Source organism: Amborella trichopoda, chromosome 8 (genome assembly GCF_054954075.1).
Source record: "Amborella trichopoda isolate Santa Cruz 75 chromosome 8, AtrichopodaSantaCruz75HAP2 v2.0, whole genome shotgun sequence".
Classification (NCBI taxonomy): Eukaryota; Viridiplantae; Streptophyta; class Magnoliopsida; order Amborellales; family Amborellaceae; genus Amborella; species Amborella trichopoda.
The window spans coordinates 29,647,261-29,672,019 of record NC_142343.1 but is presented as its reverse complement, the minus strand read 5'-3'; the positions used below and the strand labels follow the sequence as shown (position 1 = coordinate 29,672,019).

Genomic DNA, 24,759 nt, shown 5'->3' with positions numbered 1-24,759 from the left:
GGAGCTAAGGATAAACAGATCTTAGCAGCCCTCATCTTGACTCTGGTGAATTCTTTCCACTTCCGAGGGACAGTTGTTTCTCATAGGGATTTCTTTGATCGTTAGTTGTCATGAATACTTTATCAAATTTGGAAGATCCTTTTCAATGAGTTGCCTTGTTTTTTTAATCATGTACCAGGTCCAAGGTACCTGCTCGGGCCTATAGAGAGCTTTTTGAAGCTTGCAAACCATGGTTTGAATGATTTGGATGCTGAGAACCTTGAGAATAAGACCTGTATATTTCTTTAGAGACCTTACATAAATAGGAAAAGGGAAACCAATTTGAATGAGAAACCTTTAGGATAGTCCTTATAATGGTAGCTTTGAGAACTAAGCTTGATGTATCATCATGGTTAAGCCCATATTTTATTATAGCCTTGATAACATGGTATGCTTTGTGGCGATCAATTCTGCTACCTAGCGATGTACTTGATTTTTAGACCTCCAGATAACTATCTCTTGAAGTGGAGATCAGGGAAGCCTACATGGTGGACAGGGAAGAGGCTAATCAACCTTTTGAAATAGTAGAATTTCTTTCTTTTCTAGTATTTGATGCAGTTATATTGTAGGTAGAAAGATTTCATTCAAATTTATGAACTGATCCATTTGATGTTCTGCATTATTCTCATCAGCATTGCTCCACTGTCTTTGTTTTCAAATCTTCTTCATGTTTTATTATGTTCTATGCATTAATAACTTGTGAGTCGTTCTCTCAACTTGTGGCAAGATTTGCTAGATGTCACATCATAGCCCACCAACACCCTTGAGTTTTTCCAAAATTTTCCATGGCAACTGTCACGTACTTTCCATAGACCAGTCTGATGACTCCATTTTCATACTTAGTTCATTGATGCATCAATCCATTTTCTCATTAGTCTTACAGGTGTAACAAAGTATCATTTCACAAGACAAACTGGAATCAAACATTTTTGCTTCTAAGAGTCGTGCTGCTGCCTGAAAAAGACATCCTATCAGGTTTCTAGATCCATTTTATTGGTGGTCAAACTATCACTCTTTTGGTTCGTTGTACTGTCATGATAAATTTTTCTTAGTAATCAAATTAAGAAAAGAAAGATGGAGATGCTATTTTTATAATCTTGTTTGGGACTCCTATGGAAACTCAATTTGCTTGTAAACTCAGGCGAGATTTAAGAAGGCACTGAAATTACATAGTGCTAAGTAGAAAGTTGACTTTGCTAGGAATATAGTAAAAATTCAATAGAAATGGTAACTCGCCAAGTTCATCTGGCGTTTATGGGAGTATTTCATCAGTTTGTTTTGTTTTCAATTCTTTCTAGTTTTATCAGTTGCCAAGGGCAACTTTTCTGGTGAAGCAGCCTTTTTGTTTGGTTACGATGGTTGTTAATGCTAATCTTTGCTTTGCTTATTCTTCTTTGGGATGCTTATTATTCTTTGGGATGCTATAATATGGGACTTTAAGAAAATATGAAATTTTCTTGTTTAACTGTTCTTCATTAAAATCATTCTGTCCATTGTTTACTGGTCATGAAATATCTACTTTTACTCTTTCATTTTACTGAATTAATGATTAGCTTTTTTCCTTTGCTTGAATATCCAAAAAAGTTGCTTAATTGTATCAATCTAATTTCGGAGTCAACAATGTTTCAAAAAACTACTAGGCGGTGCCTAGGCGGCTGGGGGGGTCCAGGCTGCCCAGTGCTTAGGCGGGCGTTCAGAACCTAGGCGGTTCAGTAGAAAGAAAAATGTGTCTATTGTCTAATAGTATAAGTGTAACTGCATAACACATAAGCGTTAGGGATTTAGGGCACATCAAATGTAGAGTACACAGTCCACATAACACGCACTCCTCCATACTCCATGAGACTATAGTCTGATAGTCCACAAAATCTAATATAATGGGTGATGCTTAGATCAATTTCTTGTAACTTTGAGAAACCCATCGATCCTATAGAAATCACCAAAAACTAGTTTTTTTGGGGGTTTTTCTCTTTATAAAATAGGCTCTAATGGGGTTTAGGTTTCAAATCAACCTAAAACCCACGATTTTCCCCCTTTAGTATTAGAAAAAAAAAACAAAAAATGCCCTCAACGAGGGGCATTTCCACCCTGGGCAGGGCACAAGCCCTAGGCGGCCACCCAGGCCTAATTTGGGCACCTAGGCCTGGGCGAGGCGTCCAGGCCTTTTGGACCACCTAAGTGCTGGGTGGTCCGCTTTTTAAAGCATTGAGAGTCAATTCAAATGCTGGGGTTATAATGGCTAATGATCTAGCAAGAAAGACATAAGATCTGACTCTGAAATTACAGATAGTGAAGACATGTAGCTAAAACTTTTCGAAGACTCCTCTGCTTGAAGCTTTTCATCATTTTTAACAGTTGTTCTTCAATCAGGTAAAGGGAAAGAAATTAAAAGGCATCAATGTCATTCTCACAATATTTCTTTTCTTCTCGTTTGTCTTTATGAACGTGGATTTGAGAGCCATAATTTATGGTTCTCTTATATACTTTAATAAAGGATTTGTCGCACATGATTGCTGTGATAGATTATGCCGTTGTAGAGAAGCCAACTCTGGAGACATGGATGCAAGGAGGGCTTGATTACATAATGCTAAAAAATCTCAATATTGATGGAATTCGCACAATCGGTAGTGTTCTTGGCCAAAGCATTGCACTTGATTACTATGTTCGTCAGGTGATTTCGGACACATTTTTACAAATTCAGAAGTTTTACAACACTTGATGAGCCTAATAGTACCATAATCATTTTAACATTTAATTTTTCTTTCTTAGGTGGATGGGATGGTTGCAGAATTCACAGATATTAATCGAGGCATGGAGAAAACAGGAACTTTCACCATGCAGAGGAAGAAACTTTTTCAACTAGTGGGGAAGGCCAATACTAATCTAGCTGATGTAATTCTCAAACTGGGACTCTTTGAGAGGTAATGTATGTTGGAATAGATCTCTACTATTCATATTTTGACTTATAACATGACGTTATGGTTTACTGATTATTATTACTACTATTATTTTTTGGGCTTATTATATCTGCTAAGCTCAGAAAATGTAAATGTGAACAACTTTAGGGCATGTTTAGATTCCACTGCAAACGATGGATGACAAATATAAAGGTAATTTATCGTATAGAGCACATGTGGATGCCCATGACAAATAAAATCCTATCCATGGTTTGAGGGCGAAATCACGGATGAAAGGAAAAGAGGGTATGACCTCTTCGTTTTTTCATCCCCAAATTGCTTCTGTCTCTCTCTCTCTCACTCCCTCCCTCTATTCGTCCCCAACTCTCTCTACAAAAGCCCATGATGGACCCAAAAGCTGTCATTCACTCACTCTCTCTCCAGAAAAGCCCATGATGGACCCAACCGCTGTCACTCACTCTCCCTCTACCCCTTCCGCTCAAAAGCTATCTCTCATCTCACCATTCCTTTCTCTCTGTTTCTACAATTAGGGCCCCCATCTCTCTCTTCTGCCTCTCTTCTGTCTCTAAGGCCCACAAAATCTCCATTATTTCTTTCTTCCTCTTTCTACCTCTGGAATTAGGGCTTTCATCTCGCGTCTCTCACGGAACTGCAATCTCAGCCAGGCAACAAGATCTGCGGATTGCTCTCAGATTAGGGTTCATGGAATTAGCCATTGTTGGATGTGAGGGTTTGAAGTTTGGCTATTTATAAACTATATGTTACTAATTTGGGGGTTCAACTTGGGTGTTTGAAGAGATTGACATTTTCAATTCGGATCCTTTGGCTGGTGTTGCTTCAGCGAGGGAAAGCAACTTGGGTCCCTTCAGTGAATCCTTTCGCTGTTTTTGCTGCAGTGAGGGAAAGCAATTTGGGTCCCTTCAGTGAACTTTACATCTTGATTGGCTTTGCTTCATATTGGGTCCCGTTAGTGAACCCTCCATCATAACTGGCTTTACTTCAATTTGCGTACCTTCAGTGAACCTCCATCTTGACTGGTTTGCTTTTTTGAATGGATGGAAGACATAATAACTTGAACCGATCACTACCCTGCCACCATACATTCTTGGAGCAAAGCAACAACCCCAACTACTCAAAATCCCAAAAGAAAGCGCCCATCATCACCAAACTACCACCTGGAAAGAACCTTATCGTGACTGGTTTTGCTCATTTGGCTGCCTAATTGTTTAGTTGGCAGAGTATAGTAGCCGAGGGAAAGCGATTGCAAAAGCAGAGTGATTGTTTCCTTGTGTCATAGCTTTCCTGTGTTTTGGCTTTAGTAGAGCCTCATGGATGGAGTTGATTGATTGGATGCAGTTGGCTGTGCGCAGAGTGCAGCATAGGGGAGGTCGTAGGAACATGAGAGGGGAGTTTGAGAGAGAGATAAGAGAGATAGGATTTTAGAGAGAGGTGCAGTTTTAATGGAGGGGGAGGTTGTAGAGAGAGAGAGATGAAGGTGGGAGAGGCTGAGTTTTTTTTGGTGTCAGAGAGAGAGAGAGAGAGAGAGGGTTGTTTTTTTTTTTTAATTTCAGTAAATTTCACTACTCAAAATTTTAGTGAATTTTGCCAATTTTTCATTGAGAGTCAAATGGCAGACAAACAACCCTCAAGCACAGATCTATTTCCTCAACTACAGATAATTATTATTTTTTTGATAAATGTTAACATTGTATTGCTGTCGAAAGTTACAAAGAGGTAGGAGATCACCCTAGAGAAGGGTGACTCGATAAAAATTGCTAGCCTACCATATACAAAGAGGGCTTATAAGGCCACCCAATTACAACGATATGCAGTAAGCTTTTGCAAAAATACATTGAGTGGAAAAAACCAAAAAAGCGAGCCATACTAAGTTGAGAGACCTTTGTCCTGAGCAAAAAAGGAGTCGGACCCGGGTAGCGTTGGTCCTTGGCCCTGGCTTCTAGCACCCTCTTTCGCCAATATGTCAGCAAAGTCATTGGACATTCTCCAAATATGCCTCTAGGAGACGTCCATATCCTTGCATATATGGTCAATTTCATCAAACAATGAGGCTATGTACCATGGTGGAGAGCTCGTTCTCCTTGCCCAGGAGATAACATTATAGGAAGCCCCTTCTACTAGCAGAATAAGGCCCCAAGAAGGATCAAAGAGTTTTAAGCCAGTTATTAGGGCTAGAGCTTCGGCATGATTGGAGTCCTTTATACCTATATCTCTGAGAAGGTTAAAAGGACATTGCTTTGGTGATCTTGAAAGACCCCCTCGACCCTTGCCGAGCCAGGGTTCCTTAAGGAGCACCCATCGAAATTCAGTTTGATGCTTCCTTGGGGCGGTGGTTGCCAGGTTTGATTTTTGGTCGCCACTCTCGGTTGGTGGTGAAGAAGATTGGTCCATTGGGTGAGGACAAAATACCTAGGGATGCCCGAGAAAACCTTGTGATTGGAGACCCAAAAAGTAAGCAACGAGATAATCTTGTGGAAGAGAGCTGTTGTGTGTAGCTTAACGCCTTGGAAGATTCTAAGATTCGTTTCCAACCAAATGAACCATATGGTTGCTGCAACTGTTGCCTTCCATAGCAATCTTCCTGCCTTTGCCCAATCGTAAGAGATAAAGGCCTGGACCGAAGGGGGGAGTAACCCATTGAATGCCAAAAAGTTGCAATACTTTACCCCAAAGATCGAAAGTAAAGTCACAGAAAATAAACAAATGTTGGTTCGATTCCTCCTCACATAAGCATAGAGCACATCTGTTGGGAAGTGGGATTCCTCTCCTTTGAAGTTGGTCCACGGTGAGTGCTCTATGGGAGCAGGCTGGCCAGTTGAAGGTTTGGACTTTTGGAGGAGCAATGGTGGCCCAAACTTTGGATTCGATAGCAGTTGGGTTAGCCGGAAGAGTAGGAGGTAGGATTAATCCTTTGTAGAAAGAAGCTACCGAAAAAATGCCAGATGGAGCTAAAATGCCAGATGGAGCTAGCCTCCAGAAGATAGCATCACTTCCTTGAGGCGCTAGAAAGTGGGAGTGAAGAGAGGTTGAGAGAGACTGAAAATGGTTAAATTCCTCATCAGTAAGATTCCTACGGAAGGAAGGGTTCCATACTCTCCGACCCCCTGTTAGGACCATCTCCTCTGCAACTGAAGAATCTTTGTTTAGAGCCAGAGAGTAGAGGGTAGGGAACAACTCTTTCAAAGTGGAGGGTTCTAACCACAAGTTAGACCCGAATCTCACTCTATAGCCCTCTCTAGGATGTTATCTAATGAACTTTCTGAACTGTGAAAGGGCCGAAACTAAAGATCTCCAGGCCCCTGAAGCATTGTGCCAGTGACTTCTAGAGGGCAGCCAGGCACCATCTGGGATGTGATACTTTTTCCGTAGAATTTGAGCCCAAAGGGAGTTCGGCTGGGTGGCTAGACGCCACCACCATTTCCCTAGGAGTGCCTGGTTATGTCTTCGAAGAATACGGATGCCAAGTCCTCCTTGCTGCTTGGGTAGGCAAATGTTATTCCATGCTACAAGATGGAACTTTGTATTATCCGCCTGGCTCGACCAAAGAAAATTACAGATGATCTAGTCAAGTCGATTGGCAACTTGGGCTGGCATGTGGAATAGGGACATGAGGTAGACCGGGGAGTTGGCAATGATAGCATTGATCAAAGTCTTTCTACATGCCAAAGAGAGAAATCTACCCTTCCACCCAGCTAGACGCCTGTCTACTTTGTCTAGGACCTGTGACCATTGTCTTTTTTTGGGTTTACCCAATCCCAAAGGTAGGCATAGATAAGAAGTCGGTAAGTCTTCTACTTTACATTCCCACATGAAGGACTTGACCTCTGCTGATGAAAGGGCTACACCCAACATTTTTAATTTTTCGAAGTTGACTTTGAACCCAGTCGCTGATTGGAAGCACCTAAGGAAGAGTTTGAGGGTTCCAACTTCGTTGCAGGAGGCATCAATAAACACCAAGGTGTCGTCTGCATATTGCAGATGAGACACCATTGGTCCTAGTGAACTACTCTTGAAGCTCGACAACAAACCAGTCTCGTAGAGCCGGGAGATTGAGCGACTGAAGACCTCCGCCGCGATAGGAAAGAGGAAAGGGGAAAGTGGGTCTCCTAGGCGGAGACCCCTAGAAGAAGGGAAAAAACCCTTAGGGGTTCTGTTGATAAAAATTGAGAAATGTGGATGTGAGTAGCAACCACGCATCCACATTCTCCATTTATATCGGAACCCCATTCTAGCCATCGTCTCGTCAATAATTGACTAGTCCGCATGGTCAAAAGCCTTTTCCCAATCAATTTTGAAAATAAGGCATGGTTTCTTAGCTAGGTGCCTCGAGTGGATACACTCATTAGCTACTAAGGCCCCATGAAGAATCTGTCTATCTTTGAGAAATGCAGATTATGTTGAAGAGATAACTGAGGGAAGGGCCTGTTGGAGTCTGGAGGCTAGGACTGTAGCTAGGATCTTGTACGAGGAATTCAGGAGACTAATGGGGCTGAAATCTTCGATTTCCTCAGCACCTTCTTTCTTGGGAACTAGAGCTATGAAGGTTGCATTAATGGCTTTGTGCAGAGTGCCCCTTTGGAAGAATTCCTCGAAGAATTTAAGGAATTCAGGACGAAAGGTGTCCCAGGACTCCTTGAAAGGAGCAATCGGGAATCCATTAGGGCCCCGTGCCTTGTCTTGGCTAGAGCATTGAGAGCTAAAAAAATTTCTTCCTCTCTGAACTGTTGCTCGAGCTAAACAACCTTTTCTTATGAGAGGGTAAAAAAATCAAGGGAAGACATTCTCGGTCTACGGCTCAAAGGGGCAGAGTAAAGAGTCTGGAAGAACTCTAAAATTGCCTGCTCTATCTAAGCAGGTTGAGTGAGGTGTCTGTTATTGACCTTAATCATCGAAATTGAATTGTCTCTCCTGCGACAATTTGCAATGTTATGTAAAAAGGCAGTATTCTGATCACCTGCTTTCAACCAAGTGATTCTAGATCTCTGAAACCAGTAGATGTCTTCTTTTGTGAGAGTTGAAAGGTACTCAAGTTTAGACTTAGAACGGAGGTCTATCTCAATGGGTTCCAAAGGCCTAGTCTCCTCCAGCCGATCAAACTCTTGGATGGAATTCAACAGTGAGGACTTGAGTTGGGAAAAATTGCCAGGGATGGAAAGACTCCAATATTTGATCGAGGTTTTAAGGATTTGAAGTTTGGTCTGGATGATATACCCTGCCCTGCCCGAGACCTGAGAGGCAGAGGAGTTCCACCAGGTATGAAGGAGGGTATGAAAGTCCTTTTCTAGGAGCCAGTGGAGTTCAAGTCTGAAGGGCCTGGGACCTCTTAGAGCGGTAGCTGTGTCGAGTAAAATGGGGCAATGGTCCGAGGTGGATTTTGGAAGGGCTAGAGATGACTATCTAAGAAAATGGTCCTCCCACTCCAGGGACAGGAGGAACCTATCTAATTTTGAGAGAGTAGGGTTGGAAGCGTGGTTAGACCAAGTGAAACGACTTCCCTGGAGGGGAATGTCTACGAGCTCCGTCCGGTTGATGAAGTCAGAGAAATCCCACATATCGGGAGAAATCGAGTTTGAGGAATTTCTCTCATGGGGCCAACGGGTGACATTGAAATCCCCTCCCAAGCACCAAATGGGGTGTGGCAGGGTGGCTACATGTCCCAGTTCGGACGAAAGTCTACTCCTGAGGGAAGAAGAGGTTGGGCCATTGACTGTCGTAAATTTAAAAGGGGTCCCGTCCGAGATACTGAAAAGGAGTATAGTTATAGAGTAAAGCCCTATGAAGTACGAGTTAAGGGTGAAATCAGAGATATCGTGGACTATCCAAATTCCTCCTGAAGCCCCGATAGCAGGTAGGGACACCCACTGACTAGATCTTCTCACCCAAACTTGACGGACGAGTTGAAGATTAGGTTCAGGGAGTTTGGTTTCAAGGAGGTCGAGAATAGAAGGGCAGAGTTTTGAAGTGAGATCTTTAACAACACTCTTCTTGGAGGATTGTCCTAGCCCTCTTATTTTCCAAACGAGGAACTTCATAGCTTAGGTGATGAAGAAGAGGGGACGGAGGCCAGTCTAGGAGACCTCCTTGGCCAAACCATGGAGAGGGGGCCGGAAGAGCTAGCAAGGGGCTCTCCTTCAAAAGGCAAGGAGGAGAATAGATTATAGAGTTCTCGTTGGCCTTTATATCTCACCTGTAATCTACTTTCTACGTTAGTTGTGATAAACCTGTGTGCCAGTCTTTCTAGTCCATCATGCTTGAAATCCATGATCCTGTACATCTCTCTCATTCTTCTGTCAATGCAATTTCCCATCCCTGTCGACCTCCTCGGCTTCATCGGATACCTGGAAGGGAGAGATGGGGGTCGATGAAATATCGGTGAACTCTGAATCTGATGCTACCAAAGTTGAGTCAACCCCTTCGTATTGGACATCCCTGTTGACCTCCTTGGCTTCTAAAAGAGCTTGGGAGGGAGAGACTGAAGACGTTGCAAGCACCGGAAGCTCCATCTCTGCTACAGCCACAGGGGGAGAGGGGCTGGAGGGGTAGAGGTCAGGGGGAAGAGACGACAAGTCGTCAGAGTGTGGGAGGGAGGAAATAGGGAGAGAGGGAGTAGTAAGAGGGGTGGGAGAAGGCAGAGAAGGGTCTGGCTGAGGGCCTGCTGGCTGAGGGACAATGAGGGAATAGGCTTGACTGGCCAGGGGAGATGGAGTGGTGGGGTATACTGAAGGGGGTAAGAAAGCTTGGGGAAGGTAAGAGAGAGAGAAGGAAGGGACAAAGGTTAGATAAGTAAGGTAGTGGTGCGTTTGTATGGCAGAGAAGCCTGAAAAAAGCAAGGGAGAGGGGGGGCCAGGAAACATGGATGGTGTTAACCCTGTGGATATGAACGAGGTGAGGGGTAAAGGAAAGATGAAGGGCTAATAGGGAAGACACATGCGCTGGGTCAGGGGGGGAGTGGTTCAAAGAGTGAGCTACAACAATTCCTAGAGGGATAAGATCCTTGTGAAAGAACCTGTTGGAGTGATTATCTTCCGAAGACATGGATAAGTCACCTAGGTTGATAGGGAAGAAGGTGAGAGAAAAAGGGGAGGGTGGGGAAAGGAGAGCGGCCTTCAGAAAAGAGGTGTGGGGCACAGGGGAGGGGTCAACCTGCGGGTGGAGGAAGGGAGGGGTACAGGAAGACATGGTATCAGAGGGGGAAGAGGAAAACAAAGAGCAGTACGAAGGGGTAACAACATGGGTATCGAGGAAAGGCAACGAGTTAGAGAGAGGGGGGGAGCCACCCTCAAGGGGGGGGGAGCCACCCTCAAGGGGGGAGGGTGCAGCCGAGAGGGAAGCTCAGAAGCACCAGAGGATGGAAGGGGAATGGTTGTGGTGGGTGGAGAGCAGCATGCCAACAGCTGGGGAACCGAGAGGGCCAGAGCAGGATCAGAGAGAGCCAGAGAAGGAGGCGCAAAAGATGGACCAGGCGGCGATGGTATTGATGCCCCCGGCATCGTCAGGGATGGTGTCCCTGCTGCAAGGGAGAAGAGGACAGCGAGGGCGACGGAGGGGAGACGTGCCTGCAGGAGGGAGGAGGCGTTTGCTGCACGGGATGAGGGCCTTCTGCCTTTTCAAACGAAGGGAGGGGTACAACGAGGGGCTCGAGGGGACATGTGGACGGGGGAGACGAGGGGGGGCAGGGAGGTAATGATGAGAGAGAGAAGGGAGATAGGTCGGTGAGAGAGGAGAGCGGGGATAAGACGTTCAATGGGCCGGGTCGGTTGGCAAGGCCCGAAGGTAGAAGAGAAGGAGAGGTGTCCTCGAGCACTTCTTTATCTGGTCGATGGGACAACGATGTAATCACGGGTTGTAGCTGAGGGTGACCTAATCCTAACTAAATCACTGGGTCTCAGGTCACACCACTGACCCATGGTTAGAGTAGAAGGGGAGGAGCGTGGAGCCCGAGGACGCCAGAAGGAGAGATTCTTGCTGGAGAGTGGAGGGCCAGCTGAATTGGATTGGGCCGGGTCGGGGGGTCGTCTACAGGGTCGCTACCATTGCCGTTTCTTCTTGAGTACCATAGTCCAAGCCTGGTCATGGTTTTCCGGTAAGGAAACTGGTGGAGAAGCAAGATCGGCTTGTTGAAAGAATCTTGAGGAGGGAGGCGAGGCTGAGGACCACGAAATAGGGACGCGGTAATACAGATTGTCAACTTCAATCCAACCGACTGAGGGATGCGGCTCGTGCTTAGGACTTCCAGGAGCAGTCGAATGGATCCCAACGGTAAGGTTTCCATGGAGATCCAGTGAATGGAGATCAAAGAACCACAAGCTTTCCCAATCCGCCGGAAAACTCAGGTGACCACGCGTGAAGGGGGATGTGATGAAGGGTGAGCCAGACCCTTTGTTTGCAGAAGGAGCCTTCAACTGGAGACCAAGCCCTAAGATAAGCGTGGGCTCCTTTCAAAGAAAGGTTGGAGGCATCCTGTAAGGCAAGTTGAGCTCTGGCGGGGGATGGTAAGGAGAACAAGTAATCGCCATTTGAGAGGCGTCTACAGGGTAGGTTCGATTCCTTTAGGGATCTACAAGCCCATCTCTCGATTCCTCTGAAGTCGTCACGACGAGGAGAGAAAGACACAATTGAAGCAGCAGACAGTTTAGAGCGATTAGATGCAGTCTCCCCGGGAGAAGAGGACAAGTAGAAGGAAAGGAAAGGAGAGCAGGAGGAGCGAGGGAGGTCCCGAGAGGGCAAAAGGGGTTTCAGAGGGGAGGCAGGGGTAGGTTTGGTCGCAGAGGTGACCTGAGCAAAAGAAGCCTTTTGGCTAGGCTTAGTGGTCTCCTGAGCCACAAACCTGCTACTCTGTTGGGAGGTTAAAAGGGGAGGAGGATGATTCACGTGGTGGGGTTGGAGAAGATGGGTTTTGGGATACGAGTCGTAGATGTGGTTCCAGCTGAAAGCGGGGAGGGAAGGAGGCAGAGGCATGAGAACATGGTACAGTGGGCTTCCACTTTATTTTTATTATTTATTATTTATTTTTGCCCATATACATTTAAAGAAGAATGTGATTGATTTTCATTTACAGCCAAATGTACTCTTATATAATGTATAAACTTCTATTTTTGGGTTAGAATCCTGCAACTATGTTTGTCACTTGTCAGTGTTTAAGAAGGCGGTTTGCCTTGATGCCTTGAGGTAGGTCAAGGTCCTAGGTGCTTCGCCTAGGCCTAGGCGGGTGCCTAGGACCAGTGGAACTCCTAGGACTAGTGGCACTCTAGGTGCTTGCCTAGTTGGCTAAGGCGCAGCTTGGAGGGTACCTAGTGCTTTGGCTCAATCTTGCAAGGTGGGCCATGCATCCTAACCCCCTAAGCACACTGGCCCCTATAGCTGTTTCTGGGGTGCCTCGTTCATAAAGCTTCCACAAAGGTAGCCAGGACTTCTGGCCACGTAGGCAGCACCTTTCTCCTTCTGAAAGACTATGTATAGTTATAATATGTGCATGGAATCTCTTCTTATTGACAAACTGGGAAAACTCAATATTCTATGGAATGCTAATGTACTAAAGCAATTTCTAATTGGGGAGGGGGTTTTGGGTTAGAAACCTAAAAGTCCCCTAATTATACTGATTTATTGAACCAAAGGAAGATATTTCGGAACAGGCTTGGGCCAGAAAGACTGAGCTTCCTTTGCCTTGGTTTAGGATTCAAACCATAGTTATTTGGATCTCCCAAGTTGGTGGCAGTCCTGGCGATCCTAGGCTCCTGCAGTTAGACCTCGGGCAGATCTCACTTCAGTGTTGTTAAAGCAAGACCCGATGCGGCTCAATGCGGTCCCGATGTAGGTGTATCATCTCCAACGCGGTCAATAAATTTTAAAAATTCTAAAAAATTAGAAAAATATATTAATGCCTAAGAAACATAGATTTGATTTATTTGATAGTAGGTATTTTAATTTTATCCATTATCTCCAATATATTAGCTGTCTTAGACTCTGAGTCCCCTGATAGCCTGATAAAGAGTAGAAGAGTTTGTTGCTAATCTTTAATATAATTAACATTATAACATGTAAAACAAAGCAATCTATTCCATCTCAGTTAGCATGTAAAAATTTCCAAACTTCACATAAACGTCCAAATTTCCAAACTTTAAAGTTCAAACTCTAAAGATTCATAATAAAGAGTAAAAGAGTTTGTTGCTAATCTTTAATATAATTAACATTATAACATGTAAAACAAAGCAATCTATTCCATCTCAATTAGCATGTCCAAAATTCCAAACTTCACATAAACGTCCAAACTTCCAAACTTTAAAGTTCAAATTCTAGAGATTCATACAACCATCGACAGTTTATCATGAAGGCATAAGAAAACAAAAGATTATCAACTCCCAAGTCTCAATCTCAACTCTCAATCAGACAAACCAAGGGTGATTCTTCTTGTTTATGTGTATCTCTCACATCTGAAACTGAGAATGTAGGGGTATCATCATCAGTATCATCTCCCCCTTATGTGTATACTTCGTCTTCCTCAGTCTACTCTGAGTCGGCCTCCTCATCCTCGACCTCTAGAACTGATGGGCGACTGGACCCACCTTTTCTCCTTTGTGTTCTAGTGTTAGGTCTTACTTCTTCTCCGGCCACTGTGGCTTCCTCAACATCATACCAAGTAAGATCCTCGCCCTCAAACACACTCTCATTGCGGATCCACAATCTACTCACTTGTGCCCTCGCCTCGGGATCATCCACTTGATTTGGGTGTGGGGGGGGGGGGGGGGGGGATGTTGCAAACATCTGTTACACCTTGGCTGTAGTCTATTTATTTCAATCATAGACATTCTTTTTTCTTTTTGTGCTATAATCTATTTAAAACAACAATATCCCAATAACTTCAAATACATAAATGAAGGGGTATACACAATATTTTTTTTTACTTTTTCAGACAAATTCTTTGTTGCGTAATATGAAATCATATATTGCATTGATCTGTTGCCAAATTGCTTATAATTTTTTGTGGGCTGCAGCCAAAGTTCTTGATTTTCTTATAATTAGTCTCCCATCTAACCAAAACATATGACTAACCCTAATTTGTGAGGGTCCCTTGCACATTTAGCATATCATCGAGACTGGTCCTTTTTATCATCCACAACCATTTCAAAATCACTTTTAAAAAATAAAGAAGCCATCTTTCTGAAATAATCAACAGAAATCACAACTCCATTCCTCAAATTAACCATTAATTGTTCCGAATAAGTCATTAGTTTCCACTAGAGTAGCAAAAAATTAGTGATATAATCCCAAAACCTGTAAGTCTCTTAATAAGTTTATTAAGGGGGCTTATTCTTTTTTGGGGGGTTTTGGGGGCTAGATTGCCCCCTTAAAAAACCTCTTCCCCCCTTTCTAATGGGGAAAACAATACTTTTTTTCCCTTGGCCTCCTATGCGGGCTCCTATGAGCAAGGATGCTTAGGGCACCTACCTAGGCGTCGAATTTTCGAACAGTGCATATGATGCCCACTATGCAACTGCATATTAATTTGGATATTTAATTATTTATCCAGTGGACTTATACAAGTAAAATTGTAAAAAAAAAGAAAAAGAAAATACTTTTACCTTTTTGGTACTTGGTTGTGTAGTATCCTTATTTCAAATCCCAAAAGTTTGACAATGTAAACTAGAACTTGATGAAATCATGACTTTGGACGTTGGACCTCATCATGGATAGCTTGGTTAGGGACCAACCTCTCAAGCATCTCTAATAGCCCATACTTTATTGTACAATCTGACTGAATGGATGGGTGCTTATAGTGAAGAGATGGATTCAAATAGTAAACATCTGCATGGAGGGCCTGTTAAAGCTGGTTATCCCATCTCTTATTAACAATGTGAAGTATAGGCTTGTATTTGGTTTTATCATTCTTCAGAACCATTTTGATCTCATCTTTCGTCATGTATATAGCCCATTGCGGGCTTTGCATCTCCATCAACCAATTGAAGAACTTCTACTAAAGGACCAGAAGCATCCAATGCATCATACATTTGGTTCCAAAAAGATGTATTAACCACAATGTACTCAGCAGTTCTCCCATCTCTTTGCTTTAACTATTAACAAACTGTTTTACTTATTTGAAGTGAACATAGTCCTTAGGGCACCTTTTTGCTTGCATAGGCTTTGAAGAGTGAGAACCATGGCAAATCTAGTCACTCTGGGCCCCACTATCTCTCTCTTCGTAGTAAACTCCCTCATCATGCTTAGGACTATGATTTGGCTACAGATAAAACCAATGACGAACCTAGCTTTTGAAATCACCCCTTGGATGTCTTCATCATCATCAAGTAATTGAATTTCGTCCAACATTTCTTTTTATCCCATTTCTTTTTTGTTTTTCTTTTTTTAAGGCTATCCATGTATTTTCATTGATCTACCTTTTAATTTCATCAATTGCTTGTGGGCATGCACAAACATTCCCACTAATACTGGCTAGGTGTTCTTTTTGCCGGTAAATACACGCCACATAGAGTACAAATAACACAATTTCTATCCTTTCGGTTTTTGAGTCGCATATTTCCAAGCCGGATGGTTATTGCTTGAAGATCATCAAGACATTGCCCTAGAAAAAAGTTTAAGAAATGAAAACTTACCTAATCATCAAAAGAAATGTCAATTTCTAGTTTTCTACTCGGCCCTTGAAAACCCTCGATTAGTTGGTGAGTCTTTGCCTAACACCTGCAAAATAATATCCTAGATAATCTCAATCATCATCATCATAGCTTTTTCCCAATTAAGTAGGGTTGGCTAAATGAATCTTGGTTCTCCATTATGCTCTATTAAATACCATACCCTCAGTACGGCCATAAGTCCTCATATCTTTGCGGTTTACTTCCAACCACCTCTTTTTGGGCCTACCTCTTGCCCTTTTCAATCCTTCCACTTGTGCTACTCACACCTCCTAACAGGTGTTGTACTTGGTCGGCATCATACATGGCTAGCCCACCTAAGTCTACTCTCTGTCATCTTATCGCCTATTGGTGCCACACCTAAATTTTTTCGATTGGATTCATTTCGAATTTTATCCCTTCTTGTCTTGCCACTCATCCATCTCAACATCCTCGTCTTCACTACACTCATTCTATGGATATATTGTTTTTTGTCCTCCCAACATCCCGCCTCATAGAGCAAAGCTGGTCTGACAACTGTCTTATAGAACTTGCCCTTCAGCTTCATTGATATGCGACGATCACATAAAATTCCAGTCGCACATCTCCACTTCACCGACCCAACTTTAATTCTGTGTTCAACATCTTCCTTAATCTCTCTATTTTCGTGGGTTACTGATCCAAGATATCGAAAGTGTGGTCCTTTTTGTACTTCCTAGCCGTCGATGTTAAGTACTTCCTCCTCTCTACTCCTGTTATTACTAAATGTGCATTCCATATATTCCGTCTTAGTCCGGCTAATTTTAAAACCTTTGGATTCTAGAGTATCCCTCCAAAGTTCTAACTTTGTGTTGACGCTGTTTTGGGTCTCATCGATCAAAACTATGTTATCTACAAACAACATGCACCAATGTACCTCATCCTGTAGGTGCCTAGTTTGGTCGTCCATAACTAAGACAAAGAGGTACGGGCTCAATACTGACCCTTGATGTAGACTTATTGTCACTGAAAACTCACTTGTGTCTTCACTAGTTGTTCGTACACTAATTAGCGCTCCATCGTATATATCTCTCACCAAGTCGATGTAATGTCTGAAGACTCCTTCTTTTTCAACACCCGCCAAATCAAATCTCAAGATACTCTATCATAGGTTTTCTCTAGATCAATAAAGACCATGTGGAGGTCTTTCTCTTCGTCCTAAACTTCTAAATCAATTTCTTAAGTAGAAAAATAGCCTAAATTGTTGACCTTTCTGGCATAAAACCAAATTGGTTTTCTAATACACTCGTTTCATGCCTTAGTCGTTGCTCAATCACTCTCTCCCAGAGCTTCATAGTATGACTCATCAGCTTGATCCCTCGATTGTTCCCATGATTCTGTATGTCTCCTTTGTTCTTATAAATAAGTACCACAATATTTTTCCTCCATTCGTCTGGCATTTTCTTTGTTTTCAATACCTTGTTGAACAACATCATCAGCTAATCAATGCGAATCGCCGTCGTGCACTTCCAAACCTCTATCGAGATACCATCTGGTTCTAAAGCCTTTCATATTTTCATCCTTTCAAAGCTTCTTTCACTTCCGACATCCTAATCCTATGAATGAATCTATGACCTCCGCCTTCTATTGTACCAACAGTTCGTTGTACCACTATGTTCCCATTGTGTTTGTCATTTAATAATTTTTGAAAATAAACTCTCCACCTTTCGTTAACCTCATTATCCTTTACCAAGATCCTTTGATCCTTACTCTTGAAATTGAATTCAAATTAAAAATAAGAATAGTTTTGCCCTCCGTTAAAAGGGCACGAACACCACTTTATAGATGGAGCTATAATTTGGCCCAATGGTTTAAAAAATGGATCGGTGACCCGGATCGGGCTCCCAAAAAACCGATCCGGATCGGCGAATCGGCGATTCGGATCGGGAATCGGGTGAATCGGTCAGAATAAAGCTTAAAAAAAATCCGAAAAAATTATTAAAATTCATTATAAATATTGTTTTTTAGGAATTCAATAAGAAATGAGTGTACTCCATTAAGAATTTTCATGTTTTTGAATGAATATGCGAATATTGATATGTTCTTTCCCTGCATGAACCGCCATTAATTTACATCACACAAAAGGATAAACATAGAATTATCATGGAATAAGTATATCAACATACATGGACTACAATAAAGCATAAAATTAGTAACATATGATCTAAAAATAAAATGATAGACGACGTTATTGTTCTTCTTGGTCACGTTGGTGCCATTGATTGAATTCGTTTAACAATTAATTGATTCGATCTAAAAACGAATCATCGATATTAGCAGGCGTCTGACTATTCCCAAATCCCTGAGTGTTAATGTTTTGTTGTGTTCCCAATCTAAAATCCCCGAAGATTGTCCATCCTTCATGCTCACCTGCACTGTTGTGCTCATCCCTACACTGTTGCTGTTGGGACTCGATATGTGAATAATATGGCTGGAATAGGGTGGCCTCAGAATCATCATCTCTCTCATTTTCTCTTTGAATAATAAGGATTAAAAAAAAAAAAAAAACAAATTTTCACAATAATCGATCATGGATTAAAAAAAAAAAATCACAAATTTTCAAAAAATTCTATCATGGATTACAAAAAAAAATTCGATCATGGATTATAAAAAAAAAATCACAAATTTTAAAAAAATTCAATCATGGATTTCAAAAAATTCGATCATGGATTACATAAAATTTGATCATGCATTACAAAAAATTCGATCATGGATTACGTAAAATTCGATCATGGATTACATAAAATTCGATCATGGATTACAAAATAAAACAAACAAAAAAAAACAAAAAATTCGATCGTGGATTACAAAAAAAGAAAAAAACAATTCGATCATGGATTACAAAAAATTCAATCATGGATTACAAAAAACTCTATCATGGGTTACAAAAAAAACAAAAAACAAAAAATTCGATCATGGATTACAAAAAAAAAAAAAAACATTTCGATCATGGATTACAAAAAAAAAACAAACATTTCGATCATGGATTACAAAACATTTGATCATGGATTACAAAAAATTCTATCATGGGTTACAAAAAAAAAAAAAAAACAAAAAATTCGATCATGGATTACAAAAAAAAAAAACAAACATTTCGATCATGGATTACAAAAAATTCGATCATGGATTACAAAAAAAAAAAAAAACAATTCAATCATGGATTACAAAAAAATCGATCAAGTATTACAAAAAAATCTATCATGGATTACAAAAAAAAAAAAAAATAAAAAAATAAAATAAAAAAAAAAACCGTACGGGACTCGTCGATTCCGTACAGTGAATCGGCGAGTCACTGTGCAAAACCGTCCGTTTCTAGAGAGAACCGGACGATTCTCGTTTTTTTCGCCGATTCGATCCGTCCATGGCGATTCCCGAGTCGAACCGGGCGAGTCCGGTTCGACTCGGCGTTTTTTTAAACATTGATTTGGCCCATATACAAAATGGCAAACAGTGCATTTAACATGTCAACTGTGTGAATCTTTGTGGCCGGAAAGCCCCAAGTATTTGGTTCCTGATGAAGCGTAAATATGCAGAAAAATCCACTTCTTCCTGACAGTTTGGGATGACATTGGAAATGATCAAACGTGTTTTCAAAGCCTCGATAACATTAGATAAAATGGCAAAAGTTCTTTGCTGACAAAAAGTACTCTTCTTTCATGCCCAAAGAAATACCTTGCCTAGGGTTCATAATAGTTCATGTTAGCAGAACTGTAAGCATGCAGATGTAAGGATTTTTCTAATCACCATCCACTTCTTTGCTTTTTTTTTTTCTCCTGTTTTCTCTTGTATGCGTTATCTCTTTGTGATATGTTATAAGATTAGTTATTTGGAGGAAGATTTGAAAAGACAAATTTTGATTGGGACACACCATATTCCCTATGCTAATGGGCTCAGTAAGCCTCAGCAGGTTTTGAATAAGATGACCAGTCTTAACAGTTGATGTAAACTTGTCTTGACTCAACGGCAAGTCCCAAGTTGACTCGCCCATGCGTAGGAGTAGATTAACTCCAACACCATATTGAGTGACAAGAATGAGAGGGATTGTTGCTTCACATGATATATATTTTTAGATTATTACAAGTGGATGGAAATAAAATTACAATGGTTAAAATTATAAAACAGAAAAGGATGATTAAAAATGACTAGAAAACCCTCGCTATATGTTGATTATACCAAAAAGAGTTACTAGCATGAGGCATTGCAGTTGGCATTCTTGTAAGACACTTGTGCATTGCCTCCATGTCAATATTGGAGCTGGCACCCTTATACCTAGAAGGAGATGCCCGTAATATTGTCCTATGGGATAGGATGTGGCTGCAAATTTGTGGAGGGTCACTAGGCCTTTTGCTGAGTTTGACCATATGCAACTACTTAATTTCTTGGTTATCATTCTTGTTTTTAGAGAAGCTAATGATGTAATCTGTGCCCTGGAAAATGTGGTCACTTTGTTATATGAATGGAACAGTTTTCAATTCGTGGATTAATTATTTGGTGAGTTTGACCATATGCAACTCCTTTCCTCTTTCATTCCAAATCATTTTAGGAATGGGAATCAAGGAATCGCGGTCGGCTAAAAGATTCATGTTTTTTGGAATCGACGTCCGTACAAGAGGAAATTGTGGGAAACGAGATTCCTATTTTATTGGCATCGAGATTCAACCGAAATGGAATTGATAACCTTGCATGGATAGAATCAAGATTCCTAGCTCTATGGCACCGAGTTTCCGACCTATTCAGAATCGACTAATATGGAATCGAGATTCGACCTAGATTGGAATCGAGATTATTGGCAGTTTGGATTTCGAGTTTTGACTCATCTTAAGGGGTATGTGCCTTTGATACCATGGATGAAGGTGTGGAGTATTTTAATTTTTAATGTTGCAACAGAAAGTTATCTTATTTTAATACTCCAAGGGCATGCAAAGGAAGTTATGCTTGCCATTGTTACCTGCAAAAGACATTGGAACGAAACTTGTTAAGAACTCAACTCTAGATTTTTGCATTGGAATGTTAATTTGTGGAACAAAAAGTTTGGCAATGCATTCATTGGACTATTGTTCGGAACATAGATGAAGTGTGAAGGATAATCGTCTCTACTTCCAATTTACAAATAACTCAAATAAAAATCTATAAATATTGCAGCCAATTTATAAGTCACATATTTATGCACCTAGAATATTAGTATTTGATTTTGAGGTATTTTAATTCCAAAAAAGAAAAATAGATCATGGTTCTATGAGGGTGGAAGCACGATTCAATGTTTTATTAGTTTGTCGTTTCTTGCATCTACACGCTGTACTTGTTGTTTAAGAATTTGGATTCGAAAATAATTGAATTGAGTATCCTTATATGTGGAAACCGGTTTCAACAAGTGTAGAATTGAGATTCACCAATTACGGGATCGAGAATCAGTAAATGCTGGAAAGGGATTCAAGTGTTGAAATCGAGATTCCTAAGTTAAGGAATCAAGATTCTAGACTTCTCTGAAACGAGTTCTGTGAATATTCATTATATCGGGGTTCCGAATAAGAAAGGTGACCTTTGGTGGGAGATTCAAGTAACTATGGTCCAAGTCATTCCTATAACTCTTTTTCATTTGTGGTTATATTTTTTGGCATCACCCTTGTCTTATCTATTGGGTAATTTTGTCTGCAATCATGTGCACCTTATGAGGCACATGAAAACAAATTTTTTTCGCTCCAATAATTGCCACATGAAAATTGGCTTGGGATTAGGAATGAGATTTTGTGTTTTAAGTTGCATGAAGAAGTGGCATGCTTAATGCAATTTTCTGGCATTTCTTGTCCATTTCATGAGAGGTAGTGTATGGAGTTTGAGAATGTTTTTTATTTTTTACCTGATAATCGTATATCGTCACTATTATCTATCAAGATGACATTCACCTTGTTATAGTGTTTGCTTATAAGTTAAAAGAAAAATTTGATATTGGTTGAGATGTTCTTTTTCACCTTTTCTGGTGAAGGACTTTAAATATTCATCATTATGCACTCATCTAGTGGATATGAATTTCTTTGGGCCATCTATTTGAAAGTTTTCAATTGCATTATCATTGAAGAGCTATATAGTCACAAACTGACGAGTGATAGGATGTTTATGCTTATTCTCTTCAATGGTTTATTATCTTATTTGTTTTGGGATTTGCTTAATAGAAGAATTCATTGTAATAAATTTACTTCAGTGCGGCATGTGATTTGTTTTATGATGCGTCTTTATGACTTTCTACCAGAATTTAATTCCTCATTGTATGAATTAACTAATGAACGTACTTTTCATGTGACATTGATTTCCTTTTTGTATTGCTTTTTCAGATCTGATATAGCTTGGAAAAATGCAAACTACGCTCAGATATGGGAGTATCTACGAGATGAGTATGAACTGACACAAAGATTTGGAAGCCTTGATTTTAAACTGAAATTTGTTGAGGTACCTATTGCTTCTTGGATATTTCTTGTAATTTTAATAAAATCTGTCTGTAGTGACTGAATTATATACATGCTCTTTCACTGAAATGTTGTCTGTCACTGCAGCACAATATTCGCTTTCTACAGGAAATTCTTCAAAACAGGAAGTCTGATTTCTTGGAGTGGGTCATCATTCTATTGATAAGTGTTGAGATTCTAATCTCCTTGTACAATATTATCCGGGAGTCAGCCATAAGTCCCTCATAACAGTATTTGAAGAGTAAATACAGAAGCTCATCCAAAAGTTTTGCCTCATGAGTCTTCATTCTTTTGGAAATGTATATCTCTGTCGGCATTTTTAAAATGATCTATTGTCGCACTTGATATTCCATAGGATGTACTGAATCGGGCATTGGCCGCTCTTCTCCTGTATATATTCTTGTGTCATTATGCAGCTTGTCATGCTTGTAATTGAGCAAATGTAAGATTGCTGCTTTACTAATAACATAGTTGCTGTTTTCTATTCAAAGATGTAAACGAGCCTTCTTGACCTTCTCAATGGAATACTATTAAATGAGGTTTGAGTGACTTGGTTGTATTTTGTTGATCATGTCTAATTTTCATTTACTCTGTTCAATTATAAAGCAAGAAACTTTGATCTAATCAGCTCACATTATATTCTGTTTCTGACTTATTAATTTGATCCATGTTATATTCTTGTTATCAGCTAAATTGGATATGTTCTGTTTTCCATTTTCTAGGAAGTCAGACCGGGAGGGCTCATTAAAGTAGTTTCTTTGCAATTGTTTACAATTTCATGATTTGGAATAGCAATTATTTTGAGCATTTAGCCAGTAGAGCTTCTATGAGATGCACTGTGTGGAATAATCAATGAACTAGATGAAATTAAAATTTGAAGCAGTGGTATTTTAATCAGATTATGAAATTAACCCTAGGATATGGAGCTGCTGTTGTCAACACCTTATCCAACTTCTATTCCTAAACGTTGGTACTTATTAAACATACAAGGAAATTGATGGACAGATTTCTGCTGCTCACTTTCTGATGAAGGAAAATAGAGAAAAGAGGCCAAAAACAGTTTAATAACCATTAGAACAGATTTGAGTGAATTTGGGTTTCCTTGACAAAAGAGTGATCCCAAAACCTTAGATAGGGCTTGCTGGCACTATTCACAGTTTTTTCTACTGTTCACACTTCAGAAGCGTTAGAAACCCTAACATCCCAAGCCCTTTTATTATATCATAATAAAAAAAGACCATAATTGCCCCCACTTAAATTAAAACATTATAAAAATACCTCATAAGTCCTTTCACTTAAAAAAACTCGTAAGGACACTTTTATCCCTGATAAAACAAGTAATTCCATGAGTATTCGAATCACTTTTTAATCATCTTCTAAAATCCTAAAAAGTATACAAAATTCTGAACACCCTAAAAAGAACTTAAGAACCTAAAAACTAAACCCTAAGACTAAAATGAAAAGGTAAATCTTTGAAATTAAACAAATATTAAAAATAAGAATAGCTTTGTGCTCCATCATTGTCTTTGGGTGGAGAAAGCTCGTCTTTGAGTTTTGAAGCGTGCTAAGATGAAATTTGTATCAGCCTTGCAACCTTCTTCAACATGATATTGTAAAGACGATCATGGGGCTTGTGGGTTATTGTATTAGTTAAAATACAATGGTTGTGCACTGAGATTGAGTCCTTGTGATCAGTTGATATATCCATAAACACTTTTGAGTACCCCTTGAGGAAAGGGTCATTATATGTCGATGGAATAACATTGATATGTAACCCCGGTTCAGTCACATTAACTAGCTGAAATTGCATCAGTACAGTTACTACACCTTGCTGCAATTGCCTTGGTACATCTCTAGAACAATCCAAGGGAGCATCTTCAAGATGATCATCTCGAACTCCTAGTTCACTAACCAAATTAGCAACTTCCCCTTCTAAAATTTCTTCATCTTCATCTCAATCATTGTCACCTTTCTTTTTTTTCACTTGGTTCTTTATCAAAAATTGGATCACTACTTTCTTCATTTGAACACTCATCAAAGACTGATGGAGAGTTCCAATCACTGCCTTGCTGATTTTGGAAGCAAATTGATGCTAAATTCTTCGAGTTTAACTAATCTGCATCGTCTACTACCCGGGGTGTAATTATGCTGCGCGAAATCACCAATGCCTCCCAATGATCACTATAGGCTACTTCTAGGTCCTCTTCATCAACCAGCTCATTGTAGATGGGATCACCTTCAAAAGAATGTTTGCTGTTTTCATCATAAAACTCCTCAGAAAGGTCAATGAACTTGCGATCTGGATGCGATCTGGACATTGTAATGAGACATGCCCGATCCCCGAACACCTATAGCATTTGATGTTGCTACCGGCACCCCTTTGGGTGACCCACCTCCCAAAACAACCCCTTTTTGGTCCAGGGCATCTTGCTGGCTGGTCATTCCAGCTGTGCGAGATGTCGAATCAGCACCTGTCATGTTGCCTTTTCTTCCAAAAACAGCACCACGGGCTGCTGCCCTGTTTCCCCATCACTCTCACCACACCCCACCTGTTCGAGGGTGGTTTCTGCTGAATTTTAACCTCTTTGCAAGTTTATAGACCTCATCAAGGGTCCAATAGCATTACAAAACTACCACATTTGAATTGATTGGTGCAGTCCA

At 40.7% G+C, this 24,759-nt stretch overlaps 1 protein-coding gene across 2 annotated transcripts in view; it reads left to right on the top strand.

The window, feature by feature from the left end:
- LOC18423679 (protein RETARDED ROOT GROWTH-LIKE) overlaps nucleotides 1-22,647 on the top strand; it is a 30,695-nt gene extending 8,048 nt beyond the window's left edge. For both annotated transcript variants that reach the window (XM_006828277.4, XM_088873511.1), the window contains exons 4-7: nucleotides 2,562-2,710; nucleotides 2,809-2,960; nucleotides 21,967-22,081; nucleotides 22,186-22,647. In XM_006828277.4, coding sequence (XP_006828340.3) covers nucleotides 2,562-2,710; nucleotides 2,809-2,960; nucleotides 21,967-22,081; nucleotides 22,186-22,326 — 557 coding nt within the window. In that variant the 3' untranslated portion in view covers nucleotides 22,327-22,647. The remainder of the gene's footprint in view (nucleotides 1-2,561; nucleotides 2,711-2,808; nucleotides 2,961-21,966; nucleotides 22,082-22,185) is intronic.
- Nucleotides 22,648-24,759: the final 2,112 nt, after the last annotated feature.